This window comes from Callorhinus ursinus, unplaced genomic scaffold, assembly GCF_003265705.2.
Source record: "Callorhinus ursinus isolate GAN/ISIS: 27379988/994484 unplaced genomic scaffold, GSC_fseal_2.0 scaffold61, whole genome shotgun sequence".
Taxonomy (NCBI): Eukaryota; Metazoa; Chordata; class Mammalia; order Carnivora; family Otariidae; genus Callorhinus; species Callorhinus ursinus.
Window position 1 is genome coordinate 4,442,465 of NW_027397123.1, and position 12,298 is coordinate 4,454,762.

A 12,298-nucleotide genomic window follows, 5' to 3' on the forward strand; every position below is an offset into this window, starting at 1 on the left:
GCCATTTCCAACCCTTTATTGGGGCTCTCTGTTGGCCCCAAATAAATATAATACATTAAACCCAGAGCTGAGGGAATCGTGCACCCCAGAGGCGCCCCCCCACAAGCCCAGGGGGGCAAAATAAGTTAGCGGGGGGCCTGCCAAAGGCCAGGCCAGCTCCCTGGCTGGGCAGGCGATGGCAGCTGGACTTGCACACGCTGGTCTAAAGTGCATCTCGGTTCTGTGGTCCCCATTTCTGCGTGGCCCCTGGCTGGGCCACTGGGAGGGGTGGGTGGAGGGGCTCCCGGCGCTCACACCGTGCCAGCAGTGGCCGCCAAGGCTCTGTGTCCATCTGTCCGTTAGGGGGGGTCAGCCACGTGGCTGGGGGTCCTCAGGAGAAGCTGTCATCGGGCCGTGGCTGGGAGTCGAAGGGAGGGTCTGAGACCGTGATGCCTTGATGCAGCTTCTCCAGCGAGAACTTCATCTGGGAGGAGAAGTGGGCAGGGTGGGAGGTGAGTGCTGGTAGGGGTTCCTGCTATTGAGGAACTGGGGAGGGTCCAGAGAGGCCACGTCCCCTGCCAAGGTCACCCCGGGACAACAGTGGAGCCGGACTGCACCCAGTTTAACTTCGAAGATGCTGCAGATGGAAGGGGCCCCTATGGCCTGGGTTCCGGTCACAGCCCCGCTACGTACTGGGTGCTCCTGGGCAAGCCCCCTAACTGTCCCAGGCCCCCCCTCCCCAGCTGAAAGATCACAGGACGAGTTCAGGGTTCTGATGGCCAAACACCTAGCACTTGGCACAGTAGCTAGTCTTACTCCCTGCTGTGTGACCTTGGGCAAGTCTGAGCTTCTCAGACCTTAGCACCCCTATCTGTTAGATGGGGCACAAGAGCATCCCTCGCGCAGGCTTGGCCTTGAGAGGCAAATCAGCTGGTCATTTCAGCACACAGAGCAGCCCAGCTCCATCTGTGTCTGCGGTAAACGAATCTGTGGAGTCAACTCTGTGCCCTTGGCAATTTAAAGGAGGAAAAGAATCAGGATTTAACTGAGGACGGGGCGGCCGTGCCAGCCCTCTCCCTGAGTGATGGGACTGAGGCTCCCTCCCCTGCACCCCGCCCTGCGTGGCCCTTCGCAGCATGAGCATCTCCCTGCCAGCGTGGTCTCAGGGTGCAACAAAGCCCCTGGAGGTGGACTCCACATCCTGGTCTCTAGCGACCACACACAATTTCACCGTCACCCAGCAACTCGGGCTCTGGTACCCTTGGGCACCCAGCCAATGTCAGCCACTCCTGCACTTCCCACCCCTCCTCCCCCCACCTCGGCACCACCCCCACACCTGGCCTTCGTGCAGACCCACCACCACAGTAACTGAGCACCTACTGCGTGCCGGCACTGGGCTCACGCTGATAACCGCAAACACACATCAGGTGTTTACTATGAGTGCGGCACCATTCCAACGTGAACTCATTTGATGTTCGCAACAGTCTTTGAGGTAGCAGCATGCACAGAGGAGGAAGCCCAGGCTAGCCGCGGTGCAGTGACTTGCACAAGGTCACACAGCAAAATTTGAACGTGGCCATCTGAAGAGACACTGCGATTGTACTACAGAGAGTGCTGGGGCAACCCCTTCTGGAGACGAGACCCTCGTATCCTCGGGAGGAAGTCTTTCCCACCCTCACATGACCCCTTAGTGGGGGTGGGGGTCAGGGACCAAGCCTCCCCGCCCCCAGCCACAGTGACTGGCTCGGATGGACAGGTGAGCCCAGCGGCCAGAGAGAATGAGCTCTTTCCTTTGCACGTCAGCCTGGAGCTGCAGCTGCCACCTTGGTCCAGGGTGGGAGGGGAGGATGCCCCCAAACAAAGCCAACCCTGGCGGTGGGCAGAGTCGGGAGATGGCACGCGTGTGGCTGGATTCAGCCATGCCTGAAAGTCCGACACTGTGGACATTCATCCTCGGCTGAGAGCCAATTCTTTCTTCTATCTTTCTGACAACCCTGGGAGCTGGGGACTATGAATGGCTTCCCCGTGAGGCCCAGGTGTATCTGCCACACGTTGGGATCTAAACACAGGGCCCCGCAACCCCAAAGGCGCACCTCGTCTAGGAGCTCCACGGACGCCCGCAGGATCTGCCTCCACTTGTGCACCTCCACGCTGTGGAACTGCTTCTGCAGGGCAAGGATCTCCGCCCACTCCGCGGCCGTCTGCGGGAACTTGCTGCAGGGGGCGCAGGGCCTGAGTGCGGCGGCGGCCTCGCCCGACCTGCCCCAGTTCCCAACCCCCTCGGGCCGCCCACTCACCCCTTGGCCAGGGCCAGACTGTGCCAGGCCTCGAAGGTGTGGGCTGCCCTCTCCAAAGACCAGAGGCGGTAAAAGAGGAGGACATTGAGGGCGATGAGGACCATGAGGCTGAGGGCAGGGATCAGAGGTCAGCGTCCGGACACAGAGGCTCTCCTAGGTCAGCAGCACCCACGCAACCACACCTTGAAGGGGCACCACAATTACCCCCCTTTCCAGAGGAGAAAGCTGACCCAGAGAGGGTGACAGACACGCCTAGGGTCACACAGTCCGTGAGCGAAGTCAGGGTGGCGTCCTGGCCACGCCCCTAACTGCCACAGCAGGCTGCCTCGCTAGGAGAGCTGGGGGCTCAGGGCCCGGAGAAGGGGCTGCAGATGGGGGCTGAGGTGAGAGGGGACGGGGTGCAGGATGCAGGGCCCTACCTCACACAGATCCTGGGGAGGCAGCAACAGGAAGACAAAGAGGTGAGAGCCGCCCCCACCCCTCCTGGAGCACGCCACGCAGCCCCTCTCTGGACTGCCGGTGCTGGGAAACCGAGGCCCAGAGAGGCTGAGGGTGTGACCGAGCTGACTCTCACCTCCAGGGCCTGCTGGGAGCTCGGACCTCACTTCCACATCCTCGGGCTGTCCTGCCCCCCCCCTTCACCCCCACCCCCACCCCCGCCCAGGCCTCTGGGTACATGGGTCTCCCTGCCTCACCCTCCGGGGGTCTCAGCTCAGGAATCCTCTGCTTTTCTGGGAAGCCTTCCCCAGGCTCCCGCAGCTTCCCCGTCCCAGCCCTGTCCCCCAGCACCCTGGCCTGCTGTCTCAGACCTGTCCTCAGGTCTCTAGTCACTTCTGTGTCCCCAGCGTCCCCCAGCTTAGGGCTGGGCACAGAAAACAGGACTGAGATGTATGACGGTGCTTCTTTTCCAGATCTCTCCCGGTTCCTCTCATTTCACCTCCTCTGGGTGCCTGCTTCCCCAGAAACCCTCCCTGCCCCCCGGGGCGAGGTCAGGCCCCTCTGACCTCCCAGAGCCCCCAGGGCCTCCCTCTCCCAGCAGGACAGACTTCTCCACAACACACGGAGCAGGACGCCGTATAAGGAGCTGTGCTGGGCACGTTCCAAACATTCTCTCCCCTCATCTCTGCTATGCTAGGAGGTGAGCCCACGCCCCCACTCCAGCAGACGCCCAGAGAGGCTAGGCACCTGCCCGAGGTCACACAGCCAGAATGCAGAGCCAGGCCTGTCTGACCCCACAGCCCGGGCCCCTTACTCACACCACGCTGATGAGAACCAGGGCGCCGGGGATGCCTGCCCCGGGGCCCTGGTCGGCAGACGGTTCCGAGAAGCGCGAGCTGAGGGAACCTGAAGGAGAGTGCCATGCAGTCAGACAGGGCTATCCCAGCACACCCACTGGGCCCCGCACCCCTGTGCTTCCGTCTGCCCCGCCTGGCCCGAGGGGACACACCTGAGGTGTGCATGCCAGCCCGTGTGCAGGGGTCCGGGTCCGGGTGCTGCGGCCCGTCGCCGTGACCCCTCCAGCTCAGGGGCCGCTTGCGCCTCCGCAGGCCTGACAGCAGTCCGCGGGCATCCTTCCCGCCTTCCTCCAGGGACAGCTTCTCCGCTTTGGCAAGCTCCCGCTCTGTGGACACAGGAGAGGCCTCTGCGTGGCTGCACCTGGCCAGGCCACGACCCTGTCCCCGGCCTGGCCGACCTCTCCCCTACCGAGGTGGTGGAAGTAATCTTCAATGCCGCTCCAGGAGTTCTTCTCGATGAGTGACTTCACAAGGCTCCAGGGCTGTTTCCGGTAGCGGATCTCAGAAGACACCCTGGGGTTGCGGGGAGGAGGGGTGGGGGGGCAGGGTCTCACTCCAACCATTCCAAGGGGGTGCTTCCCCCAATTCAGAGAGGGCCCCTTGTCACCCACAGACCAAACAGACACACCTTGGCAAGTCTCCCAGACTTAGCAACACCCCACCACCACCAGCAGCAGCTGAGCCCACAAACTGGCCCGGACTCTTCCACCTTGCTGCTGTGCCCCAGCTCCACACAGGGTCCCAGAGACAGCTCAACCCACCCCAAACTGAGCTCCTGATCTTCCCCCAAACCTATCCCTCGCCACCTTCCCCATCCCAGTCAATGGCAGCTCCGGCCTGTTGGCACAGGCCAAACTCCTCGGGATGTTCTGGCACCTCTCCCCAAGGGAGGGGACTCTGTCAGGTGAGGGGCCGGGTCGCTGCTCACCGGAGACGGGCCTTGTTGCGGGCAAGACCCAGGATGCAGTAGCGGTGGGCCGTGTAGAAGTAGTCCTGGTAGGGGATGCCCTGGGTCAGCACCTCCGAGTCCACCACACAGCCGCCCGCCTGGGGCCCGCGCCGGAACAGCGTCTGCAGAGACCAGGGAGGAGGGAGGAGTCAGGGCCAGCCCACCCGGCCAGGCCACCTGCCCAGCCGGCCCCTCTGCCTGGCCCACCTGTGTCTCCACCACGGAGGCGCTCTTGGGGCCCAGCGGGTTGCTGATGGGGATGGTGTACGTCAGCACTCGGCGCTGGTGGCACTTGTCGCCACTCCAGGGACTCAAGGTCACATCTGGGGGAGGGAGGGAGGGCAGAATGAGGCCATTCTCCAGTCTTCTGCCCACAGGCTGTGGGAACTAGCCTTCTGGGATAGTTCCAGTTCTCTGCAGACTCACCCCCAAACCCACCCTGGCCCCATGCCCCATCCTGGTGTCAGCCCCACCTTCCTGCTGGACCCCTAAAATTTGAGATGTTGGCAATACTCTGAGCTGGGACCTCTCTCTTCCCTATACTTGTCACCCATCCTGGGACCATCTCGTCCGCTCCTGCAGCCTCAGTTTCCCTCTCTGTACCAGTCCTGGCTTCTCCCCTGAGCCTCAGACCTAGGGTCCTGTGACCTCCTGAGCACCTTCCCTTGGAAGTTCCCACCAGGTCCCACACTGGCCTCGGCATCCCCCTAAACCTCCCCGCCTCCTCTCGGGATCCCAGCGCAGGGGTAGCCCCACCATCCTCCAGACTCCCCCGGAGCCGTGGGCCCTGCCCTGGATACTCCCTCCCCGTTGTGTTCACTTGACCTCCTAAGCATCCCTCCTGGTTCAGCTCATCCCTGCCTGCCCAGGGTCCCACTCCGGCCCCCCTGAGTTTCTGGCCTCAGTCTCCACCTCTGAGGTCCAGGGGGTAGCTTCTTAAAGCCAAGCCTGTCCCTGCCCCTAACCTGCCTAGAACACTCCTTGGCTCTCCAGAGCCTCCGGACAGAATCTGAGTCCCTCAGTCCGATGTGCCCATCCCTCTAGGACATTAGCACAGTATCAGAGGACTGTGGGCCCCCAACTCAAGGCACAGTCTCACTCATTCTGCAGGGGATTCTATGTGGCTCATTTTCATCAACACAGGAAAAAGAAACAGAGGAAGACAACCATCTGACTAGCCCCTCCCCTGCTTGAATCCCTTCCACAACCTCCTGAGCCATTCAGCTGGTCCCACGGTGAACCCTTCCATGTCACCTGGCGTTGCGGCTTCAACTCCACACCTGGCCACAGAGGCCCGGCCTCACGGGATTCTCCTGGTGTCTGCCCCCGGCCTCAGGGCCTTTGCAGGTACCCCGCTGGCCTCCTGGGTTTCTCCTCCATCTCCTCCCCTTTCTCCGGAAGAATTCCTCCTTCAGGTCTTGGTTCCAATGTCACATCCTTCCAGCAGCTTCTCCTGAGACCCCTCAGGTCACAGATAGCCCTCTGACACTCACAGTCCCGGCACATCTGTGACTTATTTGTGTGTCTATTTACTGTCGTTCTCACTAGATTCTCGACCTCATCTGTCCTGGCCTCCGCACAGATCTGACAGAGCGGCCACCAAACGTGCGATCGTGAACTTGTGTTTATTAAATGCTTACTATATACCACTGCTCTTGGCACGTGTCCAGTAACAACTCAGACAGTTCTCAGCAGACCTGGATATGGCAGGGACTATTATCACACCCCCAACATACAGAGGAAGAAACTGAGGCAGAGAGGCTCGCAACCCTGCCCGAGGCCACTCAGTTAGTTAAGAGGCAGAGCCGGTCCGGTCTGGTCTCGAGGAGGACGGGCTTCTTGCTCGCCCACCGCCCAACCTGCCACATCTGCTCCGCAGGGCCCGCCTGCCTCCTGCTTCAGCCTCCCTTTCCCCTCCCCTGCATCCACGGGAGCTCGGCCCCCCTGACCTGTGAACTTGCACTGCTGCAGGAAGCCCTGCAGGAAGGGCGAGTCTGAGAAGAGCATCTGCTGCAGCCGCTCGGCACCCACGTGGAAGACAGAGTTGATGAGGAGCCGGCCGGAGAGGTCGGGGAGCAGGGCGGCCAGGTCAGCTGGGTGACAGAGAAGGACAGTGGAGGCTGCCTTGCTCCCTCCTCGGAGCAGCCCCTCGTTTGCCCTCCGGTGACCGCTCCTCTCCACTCCCAGGCCTTGCACAGTGGAGGGGCAGCCCCATCCTCCCGGGCCCGGGGGGAACCTGACCAGAGCACTGCTTGGCCCCTTTCTGCCGCAGAGGTGGCTTTAGGGTGGGCATGTCTGCCGGGGCTCAGCCAGCCAGAGCCACCGTGAACTGATCACGGAGCAGCACCCGGAGGCCCAGCCGGCTGCCCTCACCACGAGGGCAGGGGTGGGCCTGTGCTCCCGGGCTCATCCGCCTGAGTCTTAGCTGCAGTGATTGGTTCGGGGGTGGGCCTGGGCTCCAAGGTGCACCCATCAGAGCCAACCCTAGAGCTTCTGGTGCCTCCCATGGGAAAATCATGCTTTCTCTCGGCTAGGCTTGTCTGGGGCGGGGCTGGGGCGCTCTGTACCTGCCCCCCAGAATGGAGGCTACCTGAGAAGGAAGCTGGCACAGAGAAAATGGAAAGAGCGATAACAAGAGCCAGCACGAACTGGCCCGAGTACTTTACAAATATTAACTCACTTTAATTCTCTTAACATCGACCCTATGAAGTGGGTATGATTATTGCTCACCCCATTTTTCAGATGAGGAAAATGAGGCTCGAGGAGTTAAATAATTTGCCCCAAGTTACACAGCTCGGAGCCAGTGCGGCCAGCATTTGGACCCTGGCAATCTGGCTGCAGAGTTTTTGCTCTTACCATCTGCTCCGCTGCCTTCAAGGCAGAGCTAAAGACAGATTTCTAACAACACCATCTGAATGCGTGCACCCCCCAATTTCTTAGTCCCGTGAGCCAGCCAATCCCTCGCTGATGCCAGTCTGAGTAAGGGCTGTCACATGTAACCGAAGCGGACGCCTCGGGCCACCTGCCTCACCTTCCTCCCCCGTGGACGAAGAGGAGTTACTCGTGTCTGTCAACAGCTCCTCACTGCGCAGCAGATCCAAGGGGCCCAGGGAGGTGGGCCCCTCAGGGGGGCTCGGCTCAGTGCTCGGGGGTTCAGCCACCGGGGTCACTGTCTGGCTGGAGGAGGCGTCTGGCTGGCTGTCCGTCTGCTCCTCCTTGTCCTCCTCTGCCTGCACAGAAAGGCTTAATCCAGCTCGGTCTCACCTCCATTCCAGCCTGAGGGGCCCCCGTGCGCCCACACTGGCCATAAGGATTTGAGACTGTAGGAAAAAAGATGCTGGGGGGCTGTGTGTGCACCTAAAGCTTCCGGCCACGTCACAAGGGGCCCTGGGGCTGCCCAGATGAGGGCCTCTCTCAGCCCCTACCGGCCTGTCCTGGGTGCCTGGGCCACAAGGCTTTTCATGCCTCTCCTGCCCATCTGTCTATGCTTCCATGCCTGGTCTGTCCATCTTTGTCAGCCCATCATTCCTTCCTTCCTTCCATCCATCCAGCCAAGTCTTGCTTCTTCTGTCTCTCAGTCTCTCCCTGTCTCCTGCCCTTTTGCCTCTCTCTCATTCCCTGTTCTCTTGGCCCATCCTCTCAGCTCCATCCCCTCCCTTACCCCTCCATCCCCCTCTTCTCTGGCCCTGTCCGCCCCTTCCCCTCCCCCCCCAACCTCTCAGTCTGTCCCTCCCCCTGACACCACTCCCCACCGTCCTCTGTCTCTTTCCATCAGCACCCTCCTTCTTCCCACAGCCTCTGCTCACCCCATGATCTGCATCGCTGCTGGCACGGGAAAGGTTGGGGGTGATGCGGCCACGGCGCGAGCCCACCGGGCTCGGCTCCTGGCTGTTGTCGGCTGCCCCCGAGGGGGTGATGTCACTCAGGGCAATCACGTCTCCCACTTCCTTGGGGCTCCTATGGGGAAAAGGAGGGTGTGGAATGGCTGTATCTTTGAACCCCACACACCCTCCTGGTCTCCCAGACTGTATGCCCACCTCAGTCCACCCGGGACTCCAGGAGCTCTGCACAAAGCCCCTACCGTCTCCCCCCACCCCGGGAACCAGCCGCCAACCTCTGACTCACCCCAGACCGTTGAGCTGCAAGGGGCAGACATAGTCCTCATCCTCACTGGTGAGACCCAGCTCTGAGCCGTAGCACTGATGTACCAAGTGCCAGAGCTCCCGGGGGCTCAGCGTCTGGGCAGGGAGGGCATGGGGTTGGCCTCCACTTCACGGGGCCCAGAGCCCTTCCGGTCCCTGTCCCCGCTAGCCTGAGGGCTCAGCATTCCCGAGGTGTCCACAAGGGGGCAGCAGCGTCTCTGGTGCCCGGCCTCCCCCGGTCCAGCTCCACGCCCGCCCCACCCGGCAGGGGTCAGGGTGCTTCACACTTGCCCCTCAGGTCCTCATAAGACTCCCACATCCACAGGTTAGCGTTACCAGATTTACAGAGGAGAAGATGAAGCCCGGGGAGCGGAAGTCACGCGCCTGAGGTCCCACAAGTGACCCGGGGCACCTCAGGGATTCAAACCCAGCCGGACTCCAGAGCCGAGGCTCCCACCCGCCACGCCGTCCTGCCCCCATTTTCCTGAGCGCTCCTGGCCACAGCGGCTGGAGGCCCATGGCGGAAGAGCAGTGATAACCACAGGAGCTGGGCAGCCAACCACCGGGTTGTTACGGGGTGCCAGGCCTGGTGGGCAAACTCACTGAATCTTCCAGAACACTTCTGTAAAGCGCTAACATCGTCTTTTTAGGGCAATGACACTGAGGCACAGAGGTGCTCAACCACCCTGGGAGGTCCTCACCCTCCCTGGAGTCTCTGACGCCTCGCCGTCCCTCTCTCAGGCTCCTGCGCCGGCACCGTCACCCCCATCACCCCTGAGGAGGGGCACGGCTGGAGCTGCCCCCGAGGGCACAGCAGTGCAGCACAACTGGACAAGCGGGTTTGGGCTGCTGAGGTGCCGCAGGCCCCCCCCCCCCCCCCCCCCCCTCACCGCCTCGCCCCCCCCCCCCCCCCCCGACAGCTAGCCACCCTCCCCCACTGGCAGCAGAAACCCAATTTGTTCGGGGCGAAAATCTTCCCCAGCCCTAGGGATAAATTATAACTGGTTTACACCAAGTTTTCCATCCATCTTTTGCAACTGGGGTGGGGGGGGGGGGGGGGGGGGCTCCTGTTAGCTGGTTCTAGCTAAAGACATGCAAAGAGGAATTGGTTTAAAGGGGGCTTTCCCTCCCTGATAAAGGAAAGTACCCTTTCTACCCACCCATTTTCTTCTTCACATTTGGGACACTATGTGACCGAGGGCATGATGCCTACGGCTGAAGCAGCCATCTTGCAACCACGAGGTAACAAGCATGTGGACAAAACATCAACGTGCAGAAGGCAGACAGTGTGGAAGAATAAACAAGAGCTGGGGTCCTTATGACATCGGTGGGGGACGGGAGCCCTCAAACCCACCCTGGGCTGCCTGCCTCCAGACCTCTAGTTAGAGGAGCATCAGCATGATACAGAACCTAACTGCCACGGGTCAGAACCCCAGCTCTGCCACATAAAATCCCTCGTGACCATGGGTAAGGCTATCCCTCCACGCTTCACTGGTGAAACAGCTGCCTCCCAGGGTGGTTGTGAAGATAAAGTGAATTAATGCATGCAATGCACAGAGCAGTGCCTGGTACCCAGGAGCACCCCAAATATTAGCTACTATTATTACTCAGGAAGTAATTCAGTATCTGTTTGCTTAAAGCACGTGTGGTTGAGTTTTCCGTGACTTGCAGCCGCTGTATCCTACATAAACTCATGCAACCACAGCGAACATGGCCAGGGAGCCTGGAGGACAGCCCATCGGAATAGGCCAAGTCTAAAAACCCTTACTCAACACCTCTGGGGCAAGACCTAAGTCAAGATTAAGAAGTTTGGGGACCTGAGAAAGATAATGCAGTGCCTATCCTGTATGTAGTAATATGGTACCAATAGTGATGATGGTATTGTATTTAGTATCCAGTGCACTATATACCAAAGGTTCTCCAAGTGTGGTCCAAGGATTTCTGGGGGTCCCCCCCCTTTCAGGAGGTCCATAACATCAAAATCATTTCTGTAAGTGTGGTTAAGTGTTACTAGTAGTATAAGATGCTACTTTCCTTTTTCGCTTTTATTCTCACACTGGTATACGGTGGAATTTTCCAGAGGCTATGTGACACGTGATGCTGTCTTTTTCTGGGGGCTCATGCAGTGTGTGCTCGGGTATTGTTGTGGTAAAGAATTCCCCAGTTTCAGCTTCTTATACAGCAGATATTGGTAGATATAACCCACTTAAACAAAAGCTCTCTGGAGTTTATAATTATTTTAAACTGTAGAAAGGGTTCTGGAAGCTATAGAGTTTGAGAATCACTGGCATATTCACTATTGGAAAGATACTATAACTTAATGTTGAATCACAAGCATATCTAAGATGTACCCCAAACACATTAATATTTTTTGTCCTGAAACATAAGAACGGTCACACGGAGATAAACGTAGGCCTGTGCCATCCAAGAAGCACGTGCCGCCATTGAAGTTTAGATGAATCAAAATGAAATGAAATGAAAAATGCAGATCTTCAGCGACGCTATCCACTTTTCAAGAGTTCAACAGACCCATGTGGCCAGTGGCTGCCATATTTTGACAGCACGGATGGAGAATCCTTTCATCGTAATGGCAAGTTCTATTAGAGAGTGCTGACATAGACTAGAAATAACCATGTCAGCTCAGGGTCAGATTTTGCTACTGCACACACAAAGGTACCTTCTCATTTTCGGAGCATTTTGGATTTGTGGCGGTGAAGAAAGGGCCATGGCTACATGGATACATGTCCGTGGGGGCAGGGCCAGGCACCGGAGCCCGCGGTAGCCCCTGCTGGGGTCTACACAGGAAGCTGCAGGCAGGGCAGGCCTGTACCCGTGGAGAAGAGCTAAGGGGCCCTCCAGTTTCCCAAGTTCTGGCTCTATGATTCCCCCCCAGTCCCCCAACCATTCTCACCCAGACCCACCTTTTCAAGCAGCGCATTCTGCCAGAGGCGGAAGATGAGAAGGAAGCAGCGGTCCCGGGCCCCAAAGGAGGTGAAGAAATGCTGCAGGAGAGAGAAGGGTGTGAGGGCGTGGGGGACAGACATGGCCAGAGGGAGGGGAAGCCCTGTCGCCACCCACACTTTGTGCCGGGATCTCCATCCTGATGTATCCATCCATTCGTCCCGTCATTCACTCCACAGAATGTTTATCCTGTGCCCAGCCTGGCACCGGATGACGCTGGAGTCCCCGTGACGAGGAGACGGCCCCTTGCCCTGCCCCCAGAGCTCACAGTGCTGAGCAGGAGACAGGCACAGCCCAGAGTGGGTGGGCTGTGAGGGAGGAAGCCCAGGGCGCTCTCCCAGTCTCCTTCGGCCAGGAGGGATGGTCACCTAATCCACATTTGGCCAATAAAACACAAAGGGAAGTCTGCTGGGAGGTCTCCCCACCATTCCCTTCTCCCTTCCTGAGTCACTGGTGTCAGGCAGCCATCTTGAGACCACGAGGCAACAATCATCAGGCTAGAATGGAGCGTCAGGGAAGGCTTCCAAGGAGAGGGGACATCTGAGTTGACAGATATGTGGGAGGGAAGAATTCTACTACTACTATTACCCCGAGCAGCTGTGTGAGGGGGCAGACCACAGGGACTAAGACGAGGGGCTGGGGGGGGGGGGGGGGGCCGGGGAGACACGGGGGGGG

General features: G+C 59.6%; 1 protein-coding gene across 5 annotated transcripts in view; it reads right to left on the reverse strand.

Annotated features, from left to right (window-relative positions):
- Window positions 1-12,298, reverse strand: part of GRAMD1A (GRAM domain containing 1A) — a 23,222-nt gene continuing 10,924 nt past the window's right edge. For 3 of the 5 annotated variants that reach the window (XM_025854446.1, XM_025854448.2, XM_073885215.1), the window contains exons 7-19: window positions 11,584-11,664; window positions 8,646-8,758; window positions 8,327-8,477; window positions 7,552-7,750; window positions 6,470-6,613; window positions 4,728-4,843; window positions 4,500-4,642; window positions 3,981-4,084; window positions 3,724-3,897; window positions 3,533-3,620; window positions 2,277-2,384; window positions 2,073-2,193; window positions 1-463 (exon numbers count right to left, since the gene is read on the reverse strand). In XM_025854446.1, coding sequence (XP_025710231.1) covers window positions 371-463; window positions 2,073-2,193; window positions 2,277-2,384; window positions 3,533-3,620; window positions 3,724-3,897; window positions 3,981-4,084; window positions 4,500-4,642; window positions 4,728-4,843; window positions 6,470-6,613; window positions 7,552-7,750; window positions 8,327-8,477; window positions 8,646-8,758; window positions 11,584-11,664 — 1,635 coding nt within the window. In that variant the 3' untranslated portion in view covers window positions 1-370. Of the gene's footprint in view, window positions 464-2,072; window positions 2,194-2,276; window positions 2,459-3,532; window positions 3,621-3,723; window positions 3,898-3,980; window positions 4,085-4,499; window positions 4,643-4,727; window positions 4,844-6,469; window positions 6,614-7,551; window positions 7,751-8,326; window positions 8,478-8,645; window positions 8,759-11,583; window positions 11,665-12,298 lie in introns of those variants that run through there. The other 2 variants (XM_025854447.1, XR_012375998.1) reach the window with 2 other exon arrangements.